Raw genomic sequence first — 24,012 nt, forward strand, 5'->3', positions numbered from 1 at the left:
CACACACACTGCGCGTACTAGCAAGATGGACTACCGCATCCAGCCACCCTTTATTCTAGTCTAGACCCAGTCATCCATATTGTGTGAAGAGAGTGTGTGTGTGTGTGTGTGTGTGTGTGTGTGTGTGTGTGTGTGTGTGTGTGTGTGCGTGCGTGCGTGCGTGCGTGCGTGCGCGCGTGCGTGTGTGTGTGCGCGTGTGTGCGTGCGAGGCATGTTGTTGAGGACTGCTGAGAGCACTGCTGTGTGTGTTCCCTCTCTTTTCTGCTCACTCTATGCTGTAGAATCCCCACTCTGTAGAATCCCCACTCTGTAGAATACCCACTCTGTAGAATACCCACTCTGTAGAATACCCACTCTGTAGAATCACCACTCTGTAGAATCACCACTCTGTGGAATCACCACTCTGTAGAATCCCCACTCTGTAGAATCCCCACTCTGTAGAATCCCCACTCTGTAGAATCCCCACTCCGTAGAATACCCACTCTGTAGAATCAGCACTCTGTAGAATCACCACTCTGTAGAATCACCACTCTGTAGAATCCCCACTCCGTAGAATACCCACTCCGTAGAATACCCACTCCGTAGAATCCCCACTCCGTAGAATACCCACTGTGTAGAATCACCACTCTGTAGAATACCCACTCTGTAGAATACCCACTCCGTAGAATACCCACTCCGTAGAATCCCCACTCCGTAGAATACCCACTCTGTAGAATACCCACTCTGTAGAATACCCACTCTGTAGAATACCCACTCCGTAGAATCCCCACTCCGTAGAATACCCACTCTGTAGAATACCCACTCTGTAGAATACCCACTCTGTAGAATCACCACTCTGTGGAATACCCACTCTGTAGAATCCCCACTCTGTAGAATCACCACTCTGTAGAATACCCACTCTGTAGAATACCCACTCTGTAGAATACCCACTCTGTAGAATCACCACTCTGTAGAATCCCCACTCTGGGCCCTCTCCTCTTCAAACCACTCATTAAAAATGCGACATCAGTTCTCCTTTGTTAGATTGCTTGACCGGCTTGTCCCCAGAAACAGCCCAGAATGATTCAGCTGAGAGCAGAAAACAGATAACAATGAAGTTGCCACTACCAGACTCTGATCTAGGGTCAGTTGTGTTTCCCCCCTCTTATGATTAGGGTTAGGATATGGAGAGGCTATATAACAGGTTCTAGATCAGTGCCCAAGGGAGGAACTTCTCCCTTCTAGAGTGCTGGTTCCATTACTGTTATCTGTCAGAATGTGTCAGAGTTCTGAGTTCCAATTACAGGAGCAGAGAGAGGAGCAGAGAGAGGAGAGAGAAAGAGAGAGGAGGAATAGAGTGGAAGAGGTGTGCACTGATGGGTGACTCACCCCGAGGATCCACAATGGGCCACAATGTTCCACAGCGCTGCACACACAAATGGAAGGGTCTGCACTAACTGCACACATTGGACAGATTTCACTCTAATACGACAATTAGTCCCGCGCGATTGACAGAAAACTCTCATTCTGTGAGACAGACGTGTCTTGTTCATTTGTGGTTCGGTTGATTGCTAAATGCACAACACCTGGTTGTAGCTCCTCATTTAGTAATGAGATACTGTAAGGAAACCATCTGGTTCAACAAAATGTCTGCACTGATCTTTAAAGGGATGCACCTGCATCTGCAGGAGTCGTGTTCCATTGCAACAACCATTTATTTTTTTACTAATTGTCTTGTCTTGTCTTCATCTAAATCAAATCAATCAAATTGTATTTGTCACATGCTTTGCGAACAACAGGTGTGGACTAACAGTGAGATGCTTACCTACAGGTCCTTCCCAACAATGCAGAGAGAAAGAAAATAGAGAAATAATAGAAAAGTAAAACACATAATAATAAAATGAATAGTAGATACACGATGAGTAACAATAACTTGGTTATATACAAGGGGAACCAGAACTGAGTCTGTGCAGGGGTGCAGGGGTATGAGGTAATTGAGGTAGATATAAAGGGACAGATAGTAAACAGTAGCAGCAGCGTATGTGAGGAGTCAAAAAAATGTGTGCAAAATGGGTGTTATGGCTTGGGGGTAGAAGCTGTTCAGGGTCCTGTTGGTTGCAGACTTGGTGCATCGGTACCACTTTCCCTGCGGTAGCAGAGAGAACAGTCTATGACGGGTGGCTGGAGTCTTTGACAATTTTTAGGGCCTTCCTCTGACACCGCCAGCTAAAGAGGTCCTGGATGTGATGTACTTGGCTGTAAGCACTACCTTCTGTTTCAACTTGCGGTTGGATGCCAAGCGATTGTCAAACCAAGTGGTGATACTGCCAGTCAAGATGCTCTCAATGGTACAGCTGTTGTACTTTTTGAGGATCTGAGGGCCCATGGCAAATCTTTTCAACGTCCTGAGGGGGAAGAGGCATTGTAGTGCTCTCTTAACAACTGTGTTGGTGTGTTTGGACCATGATACATCGTTAGTGATGTGGACACCAAAGAACTTGAAGCTCTCGACCCGCTCCACTACAGCCCCATCAATGTGAATGGGGTGTGCTCAGCCCTCGATTTCCTGTAGTCCATGATCAGCTCCTTTGTCTTCCTGACATTGAGTGAGAGGTTGTTGTCCTGGCATCACACTGCCAGGTCTCTGACCTCTCAATGGGTTGTCTCATTGTCATTGATAATCAGGCCTATCACCGTCATATTGTCGGCAAACTTAATGATGGTGTTTGAGTTGTGCGCGGCCACGCAGTCATTGGTGAACAGGGAGTACAGGAGGGGACTAAGCACGCACCTCTGAGGGGCCCCCGTGTTGAGGGTCAGCGTGACTGATGTGTTGTTGCCTACAGTACCCTCACCACCTGGGGGCATTCCATCAGGAAGTCCAGGATCCAGTTGCAGAGAGAGGTGTTCAGTCCCATGGTCCTAGCTTAGTGATGAGTTTGGAAGGCATTATGGTGTTGAACACTGAGCTGTAGTCAATGAACAGCATTCTCACGTAGGTGTTCCTTTTGTCCAAATGGGAAAGGGCAGTGTGGAGTGCAATGGAGATTGCATCATCTTTGGATCTGTTGGGGAGAAATGCGAATTGGAGTGGGTCCAGGCTGCCTGCGATAATGGTGTTGATGTGAGCCAAGACCAGTCTTTCAAAACATTTCATGGCTACATATGTGAGTGTTATGGAGCGATAATTATTTAGACAGGTTACCTTGGCGTTCCTGGACACAGGGACTATGGTGATCTGCTTGAACCATGTAAGTAACACAGAGTGGGTCTGGGAGAGGTTAAAATATCATTGAAGACACTGGCCAGCTAGTCAGGGCATACTCTGAGTACACGTCTGGCAATCCATCTGGCCCTGCGGCCTTGTGAATGTTAAACTGTTTAAAGGTCTTATTCACATTGACAATGGAGAGTGTGATCACACAGTTGTCTGGACCAGCTGGTGCTCTCACTCATGGTTCAGTGTTGCTTTACTCGATGAGCATAGAATGCATTTAGTTCATCTGGTCGGCTTTTGTCACTGTGCAGCTCACGGCTGGGTTTCCCTTTGTAATCCGTGCTAGTTTGCAAACACTGCCACATTCGACGAGCATCAGAGCCGGTGCAGTAGGATTCAATCTTAGTCCTGTATTGACGCGTTGCCTGTTTGTTTGTTTGTCAGAGGGCATAGCAGGATTTCTTATAAGCATCCGGGTTAGTGTCCCGCTCCTTGAAAGCAGCAGCACTAGCCTTTTAGCTTAGTGTGGATGTTGCCTGTGGCTTCTGGTTGGGATATGGATGTACGGTCACTGTGGGGATGTAGTCGTTGATTCACTTATTAATGAAGCCGGTGACTGATGTGGTAAACTCCTTAGTGCCATCGGATGAGTCCCGGAACATGTGCCAGTCTGTGCTAGCAAACAGTCCTGTAGCTTTGCATCCGCTTCGTCGGACCACTTCCGTATTGAGCGCGTAATTGGTACTTCCTGTTTAAGTTTTTGCTTGTAAGCAGGAATCAGGAGGATAGAGTTATAGTCAGATTTGCCAAATGGAGGGCGAGAGAGAGCTTTGTATGCATCTCTGTGTGTGGAGTAGTATGGTCTACAGCCTGTCATGAGGTATTCTAACTCAGAACCTCAAGACTTCCTTAATATTAGAGATAGCACACCAGCTGTTGTTAACAAAGAGACAAACACCACCCCCCTTGAGTTTACCCGACATTGCCATTCTGTCCTGCCAATGCATAGAATAACCAGCTAGATGTGTATTATCCATGTCCTTGTTCAGTCAATTTTCTGTTGATAGGATAATCTTGAACGGAGCTCGTCCAGTTTGTTCTCCAGTGATTGTATATTCGCCACTAGAACAGAGGGTAGAGGGGGTTTATTTACTCGCGTCTGTAGTTTCATCAGGTTGCCCGCACGTCGGCCTCTATATCGCCGTCTCTTTCTTTTCCAAGTGTCGGGATTAGGGCCTGGTCTGGGGTGAGCAGTATATCCTGCACCGAAGACTCACTGAAGTAGAAATCTTAATCCAAATTGAGGTTAGTGAAGCTCTTTTCGGTCATAGGAAATGATGGCAGAAACATTATGTAAAAAAGAGTTACGATCAACGCAAAAAACCCCACAAAATAACAGAATTGGTCAGGAGCATGTAAAATGGCCGCTATACATTCCAGCGCCATTGCCAACTCAGTGTATCCAAGCCGTATTAAAGCATAGACTGGACATAAAGAATGTCATACAGAATGTTTCTATCTGCTTTGAGCTAACTGTTGAACCAGCCTCAGATGTTTGGCTGTGGTGCAATGGAGACGTGAGAGCAATGTGATATGCTGCTCCCCTCTTCTCCTTCCACAGTCCATTAAGCTGTGAGCTGATTTGATGAGCTATATCTCTCTGTCTCTGCCCGGCTCGGTTTCTGTCTGTTTCTCTGCTGTCTCTGCTGTCTTCAGGATGGCAGGTAGCCGCAAAGTTAGAACATTGGGCATTTCCGTTATACACTTGTGTTAACAGAACAAATATAAGCACCCTCAAAATATTATTATTTATTGCTATCTTTTGCTCTGTCTGCCCCCCTCTTTCTCTCTCCTTCTCCCGCTCCCTCTGCCTCTCCCAATCCCCCCTCTCTCTCATCATAACTCTCTCTCTCCCTCTTTCTTCCTTCCTCCCAATAGCCCCCCCCCCCCCCCCCCTCTATTTCCGCTGTGTGTTTAATAACAGTAGTATCCAGTGAAATGTCAGAAGGTGACAGTTTGGGGAGAGAGGGAGCGCACAGAACACTGTGCGAGAACACAGACTGACAGAGTAGATAATGTTAGCCAGGGTCTGTCAGGGGGAATTCTGCCATGGAGTAACTTGTTCCTGGTCTGTAAGCGAGTCTACTAGGCTGTGAGCTGTCTGGACGACATGTGCCAGCTTCCGAGGAAAAAAGCCTGAACCTTCCTGTTCTATTGATGTTTCTAAAGTCCTTGGACCTTTTTTATTGGATTAGAAGAGTATAATACACTTGATCAATTAATACCCTCTCATTGCTTTCTACGTTCGGATTGGACTATATTGTTTTGAGTTCTTTTTTGCCATACAGTGCTGAATTTAGATTAGGTGGAAATGTGTTTAGTGAGTCTGCGTGTTTGGCCAGCGATTTCAACTAAGAGAGAGCAAGAGAGAAAGGGAAGGAGATAGAAAGGGAAGGAGATGGAGAGACAGGGAAGGAGATAGAGAGAAAGGGGAGATGGAGAGAAAAGGATGGAGATGGAGAGAAAGGGAAGGATATAGAGAGAAGGGAAGGAGATGGAGAGAAAAGGAAGAAGATAGAGAAAAGGATGGAGATGGAGAGACAGGGAAGGAGATAGAGAGAAGGGAAGAAGATAGAGAGAAAAGGATAGAGATAGAGAGAAAGGGAAGGAGATAGAGAGAAAAGGATAGAGATAGAGAGAAAGGGAAGGAGATAGAGAGAAAAGGATAGAGATAGAGAGAAAGGGAAGAAGATAGAGAGAAAAGGATAGAGATAGAGAGAAAGGGAAGGAGATAGAGAGCGGGGACAGAGGAAATATAAGAAGGTAAGAGACGACATTGTTAAAGGTTTGTTCTGTTTGTTCTGTTTCTCTCTCTCTCTACCTTGGGCAAGTATTTATTCTGTAATGTAACATGAAGCAGAGTGCATACTGCATGGGGAGACAGTCTCCTGGGTGTGTGAGAGGCAGCAGGAGAGATAGCTACTGAAGAGATAAGGCCACTGGAGCATACTAACCAGGGTTGAGTCTCAAATGGCACCCTATTCCCTATATAATGCACTACCTTTGACATAGGCCCATAAGGCTCTGGTCCCCAAAAAATGATGTAGTAGGGAATAAGGTGCCATTTGGGACACACCCCAGCTCTAGTGTTGTTCCACAATGCTTCAGTCCAGAGACATTGTACTGTTAGGATGTTCAGAAGAATAGATAAGTTCTGCTTGTAGGCCACGTGTAAGAGTGCTAGCCGTGTAGTTTAACCAGGAGTAAATCTGTCTTTCTTTTTGTTCTCCACAGGCACTGATAAGCCACTTCTAATTTCCTCCTGGTGTGGTGCAGATCTGGTTCTGATCCTGTTCGGTCCAGTTCTGATCAGAGTGTGAAAATGGGGCTTTTGCTGTTTCTGTTGAGCCTCAGCTCCTTAGCTCTGAGCTACGCTGTCGGTAAGGTTTCTCACTTTTTCCTTCTATCTTCTGTTACCTGTCCTCTCCACTCCTCTCCACTCCTTTCCTCTCCTCTTCTCTCATGTCTTCTCCTGTCCTCTTTTCTCTCATGTCTCCTCCTGTCCTCTCCTCTCCACACCTGTCCTCTCCTCTTCTCTCATGTCCTCTCCTCTACTCTCATATCTTCTCCTGTCCTGTCCTGTCCTCTCCTCTCCTCTCCTCTCCTCTCCTATCCTATCCTCTCCTCTCCTCTCCTCTCCTCTCCTCTCCTCTCCTCTCCTCTCATGTCTGCTCCTGTCCTCTCCTCTCCGGTCCTCTCCTCTCCTCACATTTCATGTCTGCTCCTCTCCTCTCCTTTCCTGTCCTGTCCTGTCCCCTCCTCTCCTCCAGTATTCTCGTCTATTCTCTTTCTCCTGTGTTCCAATGTCAGAACCTTTCCTCCTCACATCCCCTTCACTGTCAGTTCTCCTCTCACGCCTACTCCATCAGTCAGAACCTTTCCTCCTCACATCCCCTTCACTGTCAGTTCTCCTCTCACGCCTACTCCATCAGTCAGAACCTTTCCTCCTCACATCCCCTTCACTGTCAGTTCTCCTCTCACGCCTACTCCATCAGTCAGAACCTTTCCTCTTCACATCCCCTTCACTGTCAGTTCTCCTCTCACGCCTACTCCATCAGTCAGAACCTTTCCTCCTCACATCCCCTTCACTGTCAGTTCTCCTCTCACGCCTACTCCATCAGTCAGAACCTTTCCTCCTCACATCCCCTTCACTGTCAGTTCTCCTCTCACGCCTACTCCATCAGTCAGAACCTTTCCTCCTCACATCCCCTTCACTGTCAGTTCTCCTCTCACGCCTACTCCATCAGTCAGAACCTTTCCTCCTCACATCCCCTTCACTGTCAGTTCTCCTCTCACGCCTACTCCATCAGTCAGAACCTTTCCTCCTCACATCCCCTTCACTGTCAGTTCTCCTCTCACGCCTACTCCATCAGTCAGAACCTTTCCTCCTCACATCCCCTTCACTGTTTGTTCTCCTCTCACGCCTACTCCATCAGTCAGAACCTTTCCTCCTCACATCCCCTTCACTGTCAGTTCTCCTCTCACGCCTACTCCATCAGTCAGAACATTTCCTCCTCACATCCCCTTCACTGTCAGTTCTCCTCTCACGCCCACTCCATCAGTCAGAACCTTTCCTCCTCACATCCCCTTCACTGTCAGTTCTCCTCTCACGCCTACTCCATCAGTCAGAACATTTCCTCCTCACATCCCCTTCACTGTCAGTTCTCCTCTCACGCCTACTCCATCAGTCAGAACCTTTCCTCCTCACATCCCCTTCACTGTCAGTTCTCCTCTCACGCCTACTCCATCAGTCAGAACATTTCCTCCTCACATCCCCTTCACTGTCAGTTCTCCTCTCACGCCCACTCCATCAGTCAGAACATTTCCTCCTCACATCCCCTTCACTGTCAGTTCTCCTCTCACGCCTACTCCATCAGTCAGAACCTTTCCTCCTCACATCCCCTTCACTGTCAGTTCTCCTCTCACGCCTACTCCATCAGTCAGAACATTTCCTCCTCACATCCCCTTCACTGTCAGTTCTCCTCTCACGCCTACTCCATCAGTCAGAACCTTTCCTCCTCACATCCCCTTCACTGTCAGTTCTCCTCTCACGCCTACTCCATCAGTCAGAACATTTCCTCCTCACATCCCCTTCACTGTCAGTTCTCCTCTCACGCCCACTCCATCAGTCAGAACCTTTCCTCCTCACATCCCCTTCACTGTCAGTTCTCCTCTCACGCCCACTCCATCAGTCAGAACCTTTCCTCCTCACATCCCCTTCACTGTCAGTTCTCCTCTCACGCCTACTCCATCAGTCAGAACCTTTCCTCTTCACATCCCCTTCACTGTCAGTTCTCCTCTCACGCCTACTCCATCAGTCAGAACCTTTCCTCCTCACATCCCCTTCACTGTCAGTTCTCCTCTCACGCCTACTCCATCAGTCAGAACCTTTCCTCCTCACATCCCCTTCACTGTCAGTTCTCCTCTCACGCCTACTCCATCAGTCAGAACCTTTCCTCCTCACATCCCCTTCACTGTCAGTTCTCCTCTCACGCCTACTCCATCAGTCAGAACCTTTCCTCCTCACATCCCCTTCACTGTCAGTTCTCCTCTCACGCCTACTCCATCAGTCAGAACCTTTCCTCCTCACATCCCCTTCACTGTCAGTTCTCCTCTCACGCCTACTCCATCAGTCAGAACCTTTCCTCCTCACATCCCCTTCACTGTTTGTTCTCCTCTCACGCCTACTCCATCAGTCAGAACCTTTCCTCCTCACATCCCCTTCACTGTCAGTTCTCCTCTCACGCCTACTCCATCAGTCAGAACATTTCCTCCTCACATCCCCTTCACTGTCAGTTCTCCTCTCACGCCCACATCCATCAGTCAGAACCTTTCCTCCTCACATCCCCTTCACTGTCAGTTCTTCTCTCACGCCTACTCCATCAGTCAGAACATTTCCTCCTCACATCCCCTTCACTGTCAGTTCTCCTCTCAACGCCTACTCCATCAGTCAGAACCTTTCCTCCTCACATCCCCTTCACTGTCAGTTCTCCTCTCACGCCTACTCCATCAGTCAGAACATTTCCTCCTCACATCCCCTTCACTGTCAGTTCTCCTCTCACGCCCACTCCATCAGTCAGAACATTTCCTCCTCACATCCCCTTCACTGTCAGTTCTCCTCTCACGCCTACTCCATCAGTCAGAACCTTTCCTCCTCACATCCCCTTCACTGTCAGTTCTCCTCTCACGCCTACTCCATCAGTCAGAACATTTCCTCCTCACATCCCCTTCACTGTCAGTTCTCCTCTCACGCCTACTCCATCAGTCAGAACCTTTCCTCCTCACATCCCCTTCACTGTCAGTTCTCCTCTCACGCCTACTCCATCAGTCAGAACATTTCCTCCTCACATCCCCTTCACTGTCAGTTCTCCTCTCACGCCCACTCCATCAGTCAGAACCTTTCCTCCTCACATCCCCTTCACTGTCAGTTCTCCTCTCACGCCCACTCCATCAGTCAGAACCTTTCCTCCTCACATCCCCTTCACTGTCAGTTCTCCTCTCACGCCTACTCCATCAGTCAGAAATGTTCAATGCTAACAATGAATATGTCTCCTCTCAGTCCTGGCCTGTGAATTGAATAAAATAACATTTTCCGTAGGAGTGGTATTCAATGCCTGAACTGACTAGTAAATTAAGATGGACTTCAGTTCCAGGCTCGTTCCCCATCAAAATGAACACATCCACTATGTCAGTCTTTGTTATTAAAATCACCCTCTCCCCTCCCCTTCATTCACCTCTCCCCTCACCTTCATTCACCTCTCCCCTCCCCTTCATTCTCCTCTCCCCTCCCCTTCATTCACCTCTCCCCTCCCCTTCATTCACCTCTCCCCTCCCCTTCATTCACCTCTCCCCTCCCCTTCCTTTACCTTTCCCCTCCCCTTCATTCACCTCTCCCCTCCCCTCCCCTCACCTCTCCCCTCCCCTTCATTCACCTCTCCCCTCCCCTTCATTCACCTCTCCCCTCCCCTTCATTTACCTCTCCCCTCCCCTTCATTTACCTCTCCCCTCCCCTTCATTCACCTCTCCTCTCCCCTTCATTCACCTCTCCCCTCCCCTTCCTCTACCTCTCCCCTCCCCTTCATTCACCTCTCCCCTCCCCTTCATTCACCTCTCCCCTCCCCTTCATTCACCTCTCCCCTCCCCTTCATTCACCTCTCCCCTCCCCTTCATTCACCCCTCCCCTCCCCTTCATTCACCTCTCCCCTCCCCTTCATTCACCTCTCCTCTCCCCTTCATTCACCTCTCCCCTCCCTTTCATTCACCTCTCCCCTCCCTTTCATTCACCTCTCCTCTCCCCTTCATTCACCTCTCCCCTCCCCTTCATTCACCTCTCCTCTCCCCTTCATTCACCTCTCCCCTCCCTTTCATTCACCTCTCCCCTCCCCTTCATTCACCTCTCCCCTCCCTTTCATTCACCTCTCCCCTCCCTTTCATTCACCTCTCCCCTCCCCTTCATTTACCTCTCCCCTCCCCTTCATTTACCTCTCCCCTCCCCTTCATTCTCCTCTCCCCTCCCTTTCATTCACCTCTCCCCTCCCCTTCATTTACCTCTCCCCTCCCCTTCATTCACCTCTCCCCTCCCCTTCATTCACCTCTCCCCTCCCCTTCATTCACCTCTCCCCTCCCCTTCATTCACCTCTCCCCTCCCCTTCATTCTCTTCTCCCCTCCCCTTCATTCACCTCTCCCCTCCCTTTCATTCACCTCTCCTCTCCCCTTCATTCTCCTCTCCCCTCCCTTTCATTCTCCTCTCCCCTCCCCTTCATTCACCTCTCCCCTCCCCTTCATTCACCTCTCCCCTCCCTTTCATTCACCTCTCCTCTCCCCTTCATTTACCTCTCCCCTCCCCTTCATTCACCTCTCCTCTCCCCTTCATTCACCTCTCCCCTCACCTTCATTCACCTCTCCCCTCCCCTTCATTCACCTCTCCCCTCCCTTTCATTCACCTCTCCCCTCCCCTTCATTCACCTCTCCTCTCCCCTTCATTCACCTCTCCCCTCCCTTTCATTCTCCTCTCCCCTCCCCTTCATTCACCTCTCCCCTCCCCTTCATTCACCTCTCCCCTCCCCTTCATTCACCTCTCCCCTCCCCTTCATTCTCTTCTCCCCTCCCCTTCATTCACCTCTCCCCTCCCTTTCATTCACCTCTCCTCTCCCCTTCATTCTCCTCTCCCCTCCCCTTCATTCACCTCTCCCCTCCCTTTCATTCACCTCTCCTCTCCCCTTCATTCACCTCTCCCCTCCCCTTCATTCACCTCTCCTCTCCCCTTAATTCACCTCTCCCCTCCCCTTCCTCTACCTCTCCCCTCCCTTTCATTCTCCTCTCCCCTCCCCTTCATTCACCTCTCCTCTCCCCTTAATTCACCTCTCCCCTCCCCTTCCTCTACCTCTCCCCTCCCTTTCATTCTCCTCTCCCCTCCCCTTCATTCACCTCTCCCCTCCCCTTCATTCACCTCTCCCCTCCCCTTCATTCACCTCTCCCCTCCCTTTCATTCACCTCTCCTCTCCCCTTCATTCACCTCTCCCCTCCCCTTCATTCACCTCTCCTCTCCCCTTAATTCACCTCTCCCCTCCCCTTCCTCTACCTCTCCCCTCCCCTTTCATTCACCTCTCCCCTCCCCTTCATTCACCTCTCCCCTGCCCATGCAACCTTTTTCTGTTATGGTTCTTCCCTTGCCAGCCACTGCCTCTCACAGCAGACACACACTCAACATGTCCATGCGTGTTATCAGACTGATGGTTGGGTGTGAGAGTGTGTGTCTGGAGAACCAAAAGTAGGGGGTCTGCAGATCTTGGGTGCTTCAGGCCAGATAACCATTTTCTGCTGTTTCTTTTTACCAGCAGGCGGAAGGGATTCGATTTTCTTGAGATGTCTTTTTCTTATTTTTTTTCTTTTGACGACAGAGTTGAAATAATTCAGCGATCTCATGAATGATAAATGAAGATGTGTTGTAGCGTTCCTTTGTTGAAATGTAAAAAGCTTTTCCACTGTAGCCAAGCGTGCAGTCACGCATAGTCGATCCCTGTGGACAGCACACAGTCCATGAAATTGTAATTACTAGCTCCGTCAATGCTCCGTTGGTCTGTTGATGAAGTGAATCACACACACACACTCATACACACACGCACACTCATACACACACACACATACACACACACATATTGTATACACAGAGGAGTTTGACTCGAGTCACAAATTTGACTTCTTGAGACTCGACTTGATAGAAAATCAAATAACTTGGGACTCGACTTTGACTTCAGACTTCAGACTTAAAATGATCTGGCAAGGTTTTGTTAAGGTTTGTCAGTCATTTTGTGGGCCAGATTCCCTGTGGATTACTGTCCACGCAGCCAGAGACAGTATAGAGACAGTATGGCAGTTGCAAAAAACGAATTGGCTAGTGAAACACACACTCAGCCCTCTGATTAGACCAGCACACTGTAAATCAATCATTTACTTATGAAGCTTGCATTTGGAATTTGTTGTAAAAATGTATTATTACATAATCAAAATGTGTTGTATACAAAATAATGAAAAGGGCTGTCTGGTAGCCTCAATAAATAGACAAAGATATGTTGTTGAGGTCATTGCCTGCATAGATTTTTTTTTCTTGACATGAGACGACTTGAAAAAACTTAACTTGCTCTTGGAATGCACGACTTGGATTTAACTGAACTCGACCCATTCTACTTGGGACTCGACTTGAGATTCGAACCTTGTGACTTGAGACTTGCTTGTGACTCGAATAATAGTGACTTGGTCCCACCTCTGACACACACACACACACACACACACACACACACACACACACACACACACACACACACACACACACACACACACACACACACACACACACACACACACACACACACACACACATACAAATATACACATAAAAATACACACACAACATCCATCATATATTGACTTAATTATAGCACAAGAAACATGTTTCTGGTATGGACAAATAATGAATGTTCAGTGATTTTGGTGGGAATTCAGGTATTCAATTTATAGTCCTTTTTTTTTATCTTAGAATGCACTGACATTTTCTTATTGTATCAGGTATTTTTTTTAACTTTGTGATAGAAAATGATACGCGCCTAATTTGCATAAATACACTTGGTGTATTTGCATATATGAATAAAATAACATAAAGGAGAGGAAAAAGGCTGCAGCCACCAAACACTTGCTCTGTCTTGCAGTGGAGGCTAGTAGGAGGAGCTATAGGAGGACAGGCTCATTGTAATGGCTGGAATGGAATTAATGGAACAGAGTCAAGCATTTGGTTTCCCAATGTTTAATGTGTTTGATACCGTTCAATGTATTCCATTCCATCTATTACAATGAACCGTCCTCCTATAGCTCCTCCCACCAGCCTGTACTACTGTCTATTCCTACCTGCACTCACCTGTGCTGTCTAGACTGCCTCATTAATTACGTTTGTTGTGGTGTTCTCTTGCGTAATTCAACAGGATACCCTGGGATTAAAAATCAACATGCTTAGCTCTAGATTACACCTATCTCAACGTAATTTACAATGTTTGTGAGATTAGACATAATATCACTAATATCACTAATCCGAGTTTTCATTTTCGGCAGTCATTTCAGCTAATCTATTTTGTAAAATTTAAACTGTATTAAATTATAACTTTTTTTAAGTTCCACAAAAAATGAACACCCATCAAAATAACGTTCTGTTTCTTCTCTTTCTTGTGATGTGGAGATATCACGAGAAAAATCTTATAGATTCAACAGAAAGCCAAGGTATCCCATTGAGCCCATTTCAGCCATTACCGGGGTGTGTTTGACAGGTCATTACAAACATTTCCCCGGTCGTAACGTTAGCGGGAAAAAACGACAGGCACAAGCAAGAGTATGAAAGGGTCGCAGGTGTAAAATGAAAGCAATCAATCCAGCGAGATTTACAGTAAGTGACCAGTGGATTTCACAGCCCCCAAACACAGGAAATAGATGGCTGAAAAAGATAGATGCTCGCTTTTATATACACACACGCACACACACACACACACACACACACAAACACACACACCATCCCTCTTACCCTCTCTCTCTCACACACACGCTCTGTGCCATGAGGACTCAGCATTAGATTCCCATATGTTCATGAGGCATCTTTAACCCAGTTTGTGCTGTGTAACATGGATGGATTCTCTGTGTACCTTGAGAACAGCTGTCTGCTCCAGGCTGCTGTTTCACCTGCACCTTCTACTCTCCTCATCTATCGCTTTCTCTTCCCCTCCACCTCTACCCGCGCCTCTCCTCCCTCTCTCCACCCCTACACCCTTTACTCTCCTCCCCTCCACCTCTACCCGCGCCTCTCCTCCCTCTCTCCACCCCTACACCCTTTACTCTCCTCCCCTCCACCTCTACCCGCGCCTCTCCTCCCTCTCTCCACCCCTACACCCTTGACTCTCCTCCCCTCCACCTCTACCCGCGCCTCTCCTCCCTCTCTCCACCCCTACAACCCTTTACTCTCCTCCCCTCCACCTCTACCCGCGCCTCTCCCTCCCTCTCTCCACCCCTACACCCTTTACTCTCCTCCCCTACACCTCTACCCGCGCCTCTCCTCCCTCTCTCCACCCCTACACCCTTTACTCTCCTCCCCTCCCCCTCTACCCGCGCCTCTCCTCCCTCTCTCCACCCCTACACCCTTTACTCTCCTCCCCTCCACCTCTACCCGCGCCTCTCCTCCCTCTCTCCACCCCTACACCCTTTACTCTCCTCCCCTCCACCTCTACCCGCGCCTCTCCTCCCTCTCTCCACCCCTACACCCTTTACTCTCCTCCCCTCCACCTCTACCCGCGCCTCTCCTCCCTCTCTCCACCCCTACACCCTTTACTCTCCTCCCCTCCACCTCTACCCGCGCCTCTCCTCCCTCTCTCCACCCCTACACCCTTTACTCTCCTCCCCTCCACCTCTACCCGCGCCTCTCCTCCCTCTCTCCACCCCTACACCCTTTACTCTCCTCCCCTCCACCTCTACCCGCGCCTCTCCTCCCTCTCTCCACCCCTACACCCTTTACTCTCCTCCCCTCCACCTCTACCCGCGCCTCTCCTCCCTCTCTCCACCCCTACACCCTTTACTCTCTTCCCCTCCACCTCTACCCGCGCCTCTCCTCCCTCTCTCCACCCCTACACCCTTTACTCTCCTCCCCTCCACCTCTACCCGCGCCTCTCCTCCCTCTCTCCACCCCTACACCCTTTACTCTCCTCCCCTCCACCTCTACCCGCGCCTCTCCTCCCTCTCTCCACCCCTACACCCTTTACTCTCCTCCCCTCCACCTCTACCCGCGCCTCTCCTCCCTCTCTCCACCCCTACACCCTTTACTCTCCTCCCCTCCACCTCTACCCGCGCCTCTCCTCCCTCTCTCCACCCCTACACCCTTTACTCTCTTCCCCTCCACCTCTACCCGCGCCTCTCCTCCCTCTCTCCACCCCTACACCCTTTACTCTCTTCCCCTCCACCTCTACCCGCGCCTCTCCTCCCTCTCTCCACCCCTACACCCTTTACTCTCCTCCCCTCCACCTCTACCCGCGCCTCTCCTCCCTCTCTCCACCCCTACACCCTTTACTCTCCTCCCCTCCACCTCTACCCGCGCCTCTCCTCCCTCTCTCCACCCCTACACTTGTTTATCTTCTCCCCTCCACCCCAACACTATCTTCCCCTCTTTTTAAGCTATGTCCCCTCCATCCTCTCCCCCTCTCAGGCCCTCCTCTTCTCCCTCTACCCATCTCCTCCTCTCCCTCTCTCCTCTTCACTGTAGCAACAGTATTATCCCTGACAGCCTGAAGCCCCTCCAGACTCACTCCCACCTCTAGTGCAGATGGATCCTGTACTCTGTTTGCCTGCACAACTCCTGCTTCACACACACACACACACACACACACACACACACACACACACACACACACACACACACACACACACACACACACACACACACACACACACACACACACACACTTGCATAGACATTTACTACACAAACCAAATCTGATATTTCTCAATTTTAGTTGGTTATTTTTGGGGTTATTTTTGGGGGGTGGTTATTTGTGTATTCATATTGTACTGTTAGAAATGTACAGCACTGCTGGAGTTAGAAACATAACCATTTCACTACACCTGCTTTAACATGTGCTAATCTGTGTACACCACAAATACGTTTTGATTTATTTTGATTTGATTTTAAATAATTTATGTTACCATCTCTGAGCCATGCAAAAATAAGTATGGGTTTCTGTCAGGGGAAGAGGGAATAGGGGAAAAGAGGCCATCTCAACACTCTCCCAGAGGACAAGATTCAATTGGATTAGATTACATTTTATCAAATTCTTCTGTTTGTAAAAATGTATCATTCAATTAAACAATTTCCCAAAGCACAGATTAACCTCTAATTTACCTCTAGTGAACTGAATGGGATTCAGGATGTTTTGGTGATGAAACATTTTCATTTAATTAGGCAAATATATGTTAAAGTGATGGAAAACAACTTGTTTGAAAAGGGAAAGTCACTGGAATCAGTTTTTGACTCTGAATCCTGATTGGTTGGAAGGGGCTGGTAGTAGGTCATTGAGGGGATTCAATTATCAGGCCCGGGTTACCTCGGTGGGAGGAGTTTGCACTGGGTGAAAAGTGATTGCATTCATTTTGTAACCAGGCTGCCTCCCTGGCGTGAGCCATGTTCCCTGTTCCAAGCCCAAGGCAAAGTCGGCTCAAAACAAAAGTGACGTAGCCTTGGCTAGATTAAGCACGTGGAGTAATGAGTAAAATTCTGTTTTCAAATGCAAAAGTGATTGCTTTTGATTTAAAAAAACACTTTATCTGCTTTCCCAATGAAAATTTGCTTGAAAATATGAACATATATTTTATGGAAAAGAGATGTTATGTGTTTCTGGACGATGCACCATCCTGCCTTGTTGATTACATGACCTAACAGCACAGATTACTATTCCATTTGAGACGGGCGCACCTCCCTCATCTATTTTGCCCGTTTACTCCACGGGCTATAGACCGGTGCACCATGGCTCAGGTTAATAGAACTCCCTCATTGGGTGATGGGGGATTCTGATTGGCTGTGTGTGTTGACAGGCGGGGATGTGTGCATAACGGGTCATGACAGCGGACCAGTGTTTGAAGAGCAGCCCAGCAGTGTGGTCTACCCAGAGGGACTCAGTGAGGGCAAAGTCACTCTCAACTGCCAGGCTAGAGCCAGTCCTGCTGCTACGTACAGGTAAGCACACACACAGACACAGACACAGAAAACAAATCAAATCAAATGAATTGGTCACATACGAGAGAGAAGGGTACAGCCAGAGTATACATCTGACAGGTTTGTTATCTAACCCCTCCCTGTCCGGTAGCTGGCGCGTCAATGGTACAGACGTCCCTGTAGGTGACCCCCGGTACACGCTGGTAGCCGGTAACCTGGTGATCAGCGGTCCCCAGTTCGTCCGTGATGGAGGCTCCTACCAGTGTCTGGCCATCAACCGCTGTGGCACCATACTCAGCCGGGCCGCCAACCTCAAATTCGGCTGTGAGTACATTGATTTATTTATTCAGGTATTATTTACCATTCTCTCAGTGTTGATGGGGACAATGCATATTCATCTACATTTACAGGATCCCAGTTGTTGTTCATCAAACTTTATCTGGATCTCATCTCATTCCATTGATTGGTTTACATAGTGAAACGAATACATTTCTCAGTGAGAAGTACATTTTTGTCTTGCCTGAGTGGATTTCATAGATTTTTTCTAATCTTGTGACATCCTTCTTTCCTCCTTTTCCAGACCTCCATGACTTCCCTGGGGAAGGGAGGAGCCCACAGACGGCTTACGAGGGAGCAGGTGCCTTCCTGGCCTGCCAGCCCCCCGCCCACTACCCAGGTGCACACACACACACACACACACACACACACACACACACACACATGCACACACTCACACACATGCTCAATCTCTGCATCCTCTCTGAGTCTCACTCTCCTCTCTTCTCCTCTCCTCTCCTCTCCTCTCCTCTCCTCTCTCCTCTCCTCTCTCCTCTCCTCTCCTCTCCTCTCCTCTCCTCTCCTCTCCTCTCTTCTCCTCTCTTCTCCTCTCTTCTCCTCTCCTCTCTCTCTCTTTTTCTCTCCTCTCTTTAGCTCTTTCCTACCGCTGGTTCGTTAGCGAGTTTCCTAGCTTCATGAAGCCTGACGGGGGTCGGTGGTTCGTTTCCCAGGTAACGGGCAACTTGTACCTGGCCAAGGCGGAGCCTAACGATACAGCAAGTTACTTCTGCTTCACCACCATCAACATGGACATTAGCACCAAGAGTACCTTCAGCAAGGCTAACCAGCTCACCGTGCAGCCAGATGGTACAGGACTCTCTGTGTGTGTGTGTGTGTGTGTGTTGGTGCGTGTAGCTGAGGGAGAAAAAATGCCTATTCAAGACTCTGTTACTCTTACACAGTAATTGTACAGCTTTGAAAAGTTGTGACATTTCAATTGACAATTTCAGGACAGGGAAATAAAGTGGAAGGATAAAGTGTGTTTCTCCTGTAAGAGGGAAGATTTTAACCACATCAGCTCTTTTCTCTGTTGTTGACATGTCCTCTCTATTCACCACAGCCAACGCCAGGAAGTCAGCTCCTGCTATCAAAGTGGGTTTCCCAGCAGAGACGTATGCCCTGACAGGACACACCACCCAGCTTGAATGCTTTGCCTACGGAAAGTAAGTCCCTGATCCATTTTCTGGTCCCATGTTAGAATATCGCTGATTTGTTGTATTTCTTTTGTTTTCACACACTCTCTCCCTACATGTCCCTTCCTGCCTCTCCCTCCTTCTCCTCCTCTTGTACTTCTCTCCTTGCCTTCCACCCATTTCCCCTCTCTCTCTCTCTCCTCCTCCTCCCCCTCCTCCTCCCCAACTCCAACCCTCTTGCACTCTTTATCCCCCTCTCCTATTCCTTCCCTCCGCAGTCCCGTCCCAAAGCTCCGTTGGAGGAAGGTGGATGGTCTGTTGCCGTCTAAGGCCGGGGCTAGTGCAGAGGGACCTATCCTCACACTGCCTGAGATGACCTTCCATGAAGAGGGGGTGTATGAGTGTGAGGCCTACAACTCTGAGGGCCGCGACACACAACAAGGACGCATCACCGTGCAAGGTAGGGTAGAGACACACACACACACACACACACACACACACACACACACACACACACACACACACACACACACACACACACACACACACACACACACACACACACACACACACACACACACAATATGACCATCAAAACCATGCGTGTTGACCTGCACTTTATTGTCCCTGTGTTTATCTGGTCCCTTCTAGCACAGCCAGAGTGGCTGCAGGTAATGAGTGACTCTGAGGTGGAGATCAGCTCTGAGCTGCACTGGACTTGTGTTGCAGCAGGCAAACCAAGACCCTCCATACGCTGGCTACGCAATGGACAGCCCCTCAGCACACAGGTATACACACACACACACACACACACACACACACACACACACACACACACACACACACACACACACACACACACACACACACATACATACACACTTACAATCCCCTATCTCCCATCATCTCTCCCTCCCTTTATCTCTCAATCCATCCCCCTCTCTATCTCTCCCATCATCTCTCCCTCCCTTTATCTCTCAATCCATTCCTCTCTCTATCTCTCCCATCATCTCTCCCTCCCTTTATCTCTCAATCATCCCTCTCTCTATCTCTCCCATCACCTCTCCCTCCCGTTATCTCTCAATCCATCCCTCTCTATCTCTCCCATCATCTCTCCCTCCCTTTATCTCTCAATCCATCCCTCTCTCTATCTCTCCCATCACCTCTCCCTCCCTTTATCTCTCAATCCATCCCTCTCTCTATCTCTCCCATCATCTCTCCCTCCCTTTATCTCTCAATCCATCCCTCTCTCTATCTCTCCCATCATCTCTCCCTCCCTTTATCTCTCAATCCATCCCTCTCTCTATCTCTCCCATCATCTCTCCCTCCCTTTATCTCTCAATCCATCCCTCTCTCTATCTCTCCCATCATCTCTCCCTCCCTTTATCTCTCAATCCATCCCTCTCTCTATCTCTCCCATCATCTCTCCCTCCCTTTATCTCTCCATCATCCCTCTCTCTATCTCTCCCATCACCTCTCCCTCCCGTTATCTCTCAATCCATCCCTCTCTATCTCTCCCATCATCTCTCCCTCCCTTTATCTCTCAATCCATCCCTCTCTCTATCTCTCCCATCATCTCTCCCTCCCTTTATCTCTCAATCCATCCCTCTCTCTATCTCTCCCATCATCTCTCCCTCCCTTTATCTCTCAATCCATCCCTCTCTCTATCTCTCCCATCATCTCTCCCTCCCTTTATCTCTCAATCCATCCCTCTCTATCTCTCCCATCATCTCTCCCTCCCTTTATCTCTCAATCCATCCCTCTCTATCTCTCCCATCATCTCTCCCTCCCTTTATCTCTCAATCCATCCCTCTCTCTATCTCTCCCATCATCTCTCCCTCCCTTTATCTCTCAATCCATCCCTCTCTCTATCTCTCCCATCGTCTCTCCCTCCCTTTATCTCTCAATCCATCCCTCTCTCTATCTCTCCCATCATCTCTCCCTCCCTTTATCTCTCAATCCATCCCTCTCTATCTCTCCCATCATCTCTCCCTCCCTTTATCTCTCAATCCATCCCTCTCTATCTCTCCCATCATCTCTCCCTCCCTTTATCTCTCAATCCATCCCTTGGTCTCGCTCAGGACCGGGTGGAGGTCAATGGGGGTCGTCTGAAGGTCATCAACCTGGCCCTGGAGGATTCTGGGATGTATCAGTGTGTGGCTGAGAACAAACACGGCACCATCTACTCCAACGCCGAGCTGAGGGTGCAAGGTGAGAGGTCAGGGTTCAAGGGTTAAAACCAAACCCTGTAAACACTGCAGTCCAAGAGAACTGGAACTCAACACCCCAGTTGTAACTTCTCTCCCCCTCTCCTCCACCCTATGTTGTGGTCTCCAGTCCAAGTCCCAGACTTCCGCTCCAACCCGGTGAGGAGGCTGGTTCCAGCAGCTCGAGGAGGGCAGGTGATGATGGAGTGTCGGCCGCGAGCCGCCCCAAAACCCACCCTGTTCTGGAGCCGCGGTACTGAGCTCCTTACCAACAGCAGCAGGTAAACACACGCACTAACTCACACACACACACACACACACACACACACACACACACACACACACACACACACACACACTCACTCATGCGGAAGACCCATTTCAGTTGAATACATTCAGTTGGACAACTGACTATGTATCCCCCTTTCCCTTTCCCCTTTCACACACTCACCCACACACACACACTTAGGCACACACACACACACACACACACACACACACACACACACACACACACACACCTTACCCTGAGGCTTGATTGAGAAACCAAAATGTGCAATAGGTATGTAGTAGAAGGTAAGATCAAAAGAGCATTCCCCTGTTGTGTGTGTATCAAAGGAACCTATTTCAGCGGATTTCATCACATTTTGGTGCTTTGTTAGGTCTGTGTGTCTAGATGAAAAACATAATTAATTAACCTGTGTGTCTATGCGCATGTGTGTGCGTGTGTGTGTACGTGTATGAATGTTCACTTGATACATCTCCAGCGGGAATTAAACATAAAAGGTAGAAGTTAAGGTCAAATGGAGATTAGAAGAGAAACGTGATCTGAAGGAAAGTCTGTCATGTTTTCATCCTTAACTCCTGTCTAGCAACAAACTGCAAACACTTAAAATGCCCAAACATTTAAAAAGCCCAAAATAATTTCCAAACTGTTCAGATAATGAAGGTAACTTGAGCTTCCTGCTTCTTCTTCCAGGGTGACAGTAACTCCAGACGGGATGCTGCGGATCCACAACATCAGCAGGGCCGATGAGGGGAAGTACACCTGCTTTGCTGAGAACTACCTGGGCAAGGCCAACAGCACTGGACACCTGTCTGTTAGAGGTACACGAACACACACACACACACACACACACACACACACACACACACACACACACACACACACACACACACACACACACACACACACACACACACTGAATCTGTCAGAGGTAACTGAACTCCCTCACTATCCTCCCCTCCTCTCCACTCCTCCTACTCTCCCCTTCTCCTTTCCCCTTTGTCCTTTCCCTCCTTCGCTCCAGATGCCACTAAGATCACCTTGGCTCCCTCTAACGCTGACATCAACCAGGGAGAGAACGTCACGCTGCAGTGTCACGCTTCACATGACCCCACCATGGACCTCACCTTCACCTGGGCTCTCAACGAAGCTCTGCTAGACCTGGAGGACCCCGGCGGACCGTACCACCGCGTGGAGGGGGTGAGTTAGTCAGGCCACTGTAGAACAAACCATTGCAGGAATGGGGGTGCGTCATGATGAATGACACACAAAATATCCACGGGTTCTCTTGGGGTAATTTTGAATCAAAGAGTTATAAATTTAATGAAACTGCTTAACTGATTTTGGAATCAAACAGCTTGAAATTAATATGATTCCCAGTGTGATTAATGAAAATAAGAACCATTCAGCAGGGTTTATTTAAATAACAAACATTTTATTAGAGACAGCTATTACATGCTTAATTGAATCACTTAAGATCTATGCTGCAGACCATATCAAGGAGACCATCCATGTAATGTGCAGTCTCCCTCCCTACCGTTCACGTCTTGCTGACCAAACACTTCTAGGTTGATGATGTGACTGCCATTTTCCATGCCTCTGGGTGTACTGGGGATTAGAGTTTAGAATCTTGACCCAAACACGTTTCGGTCAGTACCGAAATTTCACTGTCACTGGAGTCATCTTTATAATGGTGTATACTTTTAAAGCCGAGTGTTGGATATCATTGAATTTCATTTTAATTAAAGTTACCTTCAATACTGCTGTGAAATGGTGATGATATGAATACTGAATACCTGGCTTGTTTCTCTGTAGCAGACAGACCATGTCTCCAATTACTAAACAAGCTCTTACTCTCTTTCTCTCTTTCTCTCTCCACTGTCACTTGCTCTCTCTTTCCTCTCTCTCCTCTCCCTCTCTGTCTCTCTCTCTATATATATATCTGTCTCCCTTTCTCTCTGTCTTTCTCTCGTCCTCTTTCTCTTTAATCTCTCTCTCTCGCACTCTCTCTTTAATCTCTCTTTCTCTTTAATCTCTTTAATCTCTTGCCCCCATTCTCTTTAATCTCTCGCACTCTTTATCTTTAATTTCTCTCACACCCTCTTTCTCTTTAATCTCTTTAATCTCTTTCATCTCTTGCCCTCTTTCTCTTTAATCTCTAATCTCTCGCCCTCTTTCTTTTCAATCTCTCACTCTCTCTCATTCTCTCTCTCCACCCTCCCATTCTCTCTCCCTCTCCACCATCTATCTCTCTCTAACAGAAGGAGACCATAGGTGACCTGTTGATAGTGAGTGGTCAGTTGAGTCAGGCAGGTACATACAGCTGTACAGCTCAGACCGTGGTGGACAGCGCCTCAGCCTCTGCTAAACTAGTGGTCAGAGGTAAGACCCCCAACATATCACAACAACTCACCTGACCTTTTTCTATGATGGTCATCCTTATAAAATGTTTGTTTTACAGCATTGCAAAACTTAGTTGTAACATTTTATGAGGATTTTTTTAGTTAATTACTTACTTACATAATCATCTTTATCCCCAGGCCACAATGAGCTACGTCAA

The 24,012-nt window shown here is 48.4% G+C and overlaps 1 protein-coding gene across 1 annotated transcript in view; it reads left to right on the plus strand.

Annotated features, from left to right (window-relative positions):
• Nucleotides 1-24,012, plus strand: part of cntn2 (contactin 2) — a 72,974-nt gene that overhangs the window by 38,623 nt on the left and 10,339 nt on the right. The window contains exons 3-15 of the mRNA XM_029693456.1: nt 6,491-6,636; nt 17,370-17,511; nt 17,642-17,814; nt 18,071-18,166; nt 18,421-18,633; nt 18,887-18,989; nt 19,238-19,419; nt 19,611-19,747; nt 21,041-21,170; nt 21,297-21,447; nt 22,146-22,273; nt 22,477-22,652; nt 23,714-23,834. Coding sequence (XP_029549316.1) covers nt 6,579-6,636; nt 17,370-17,511; nt 17,642-17,814; nt 18,071-18,166; nt 18,421-18,633; nt 18,887-18,989; nt 19,238-19,419; nt 19,611-19,747; nt 21,041-21,170; nt 21,297-21,447; nt 22,146-22,273; nt 22,477-22,652; nt 23,714-23,834 — 1,810 coding nt within the window. The 5' untranslated portion in view covers nt 6,491-6,578. The remainder of the gene's footprint in view (nt 1-6,490; nt 6,637-17,369; nt 17,512-17,641; nt 17,815-18,070; nt 18,167-18,420; nt 18,634-18,886; nt 18,990-19,237; nt 19,420-19,610; nt 19,748-21,040; nt 21,171-21,296; nt 21,448-22,145; nt 22,274-22,476; nt 22,653-23,713; nt 23,835-24,012) is intronic.

Source organism: Salmo trutta, chromosome 16, assembly GCF_901001165.1.
Source record: "Salmo trutta chromosome 16, fSalTru1.1, whole genome shotgun sequence".
In the NCBI taxonomy this organism is placed as follows: domain Eukaryota; kingdom Metazoa; phylum Chordata; class Actinopteri; order Salmoniformes; family Salmonidae; genus Salmo; species Salmo trutta.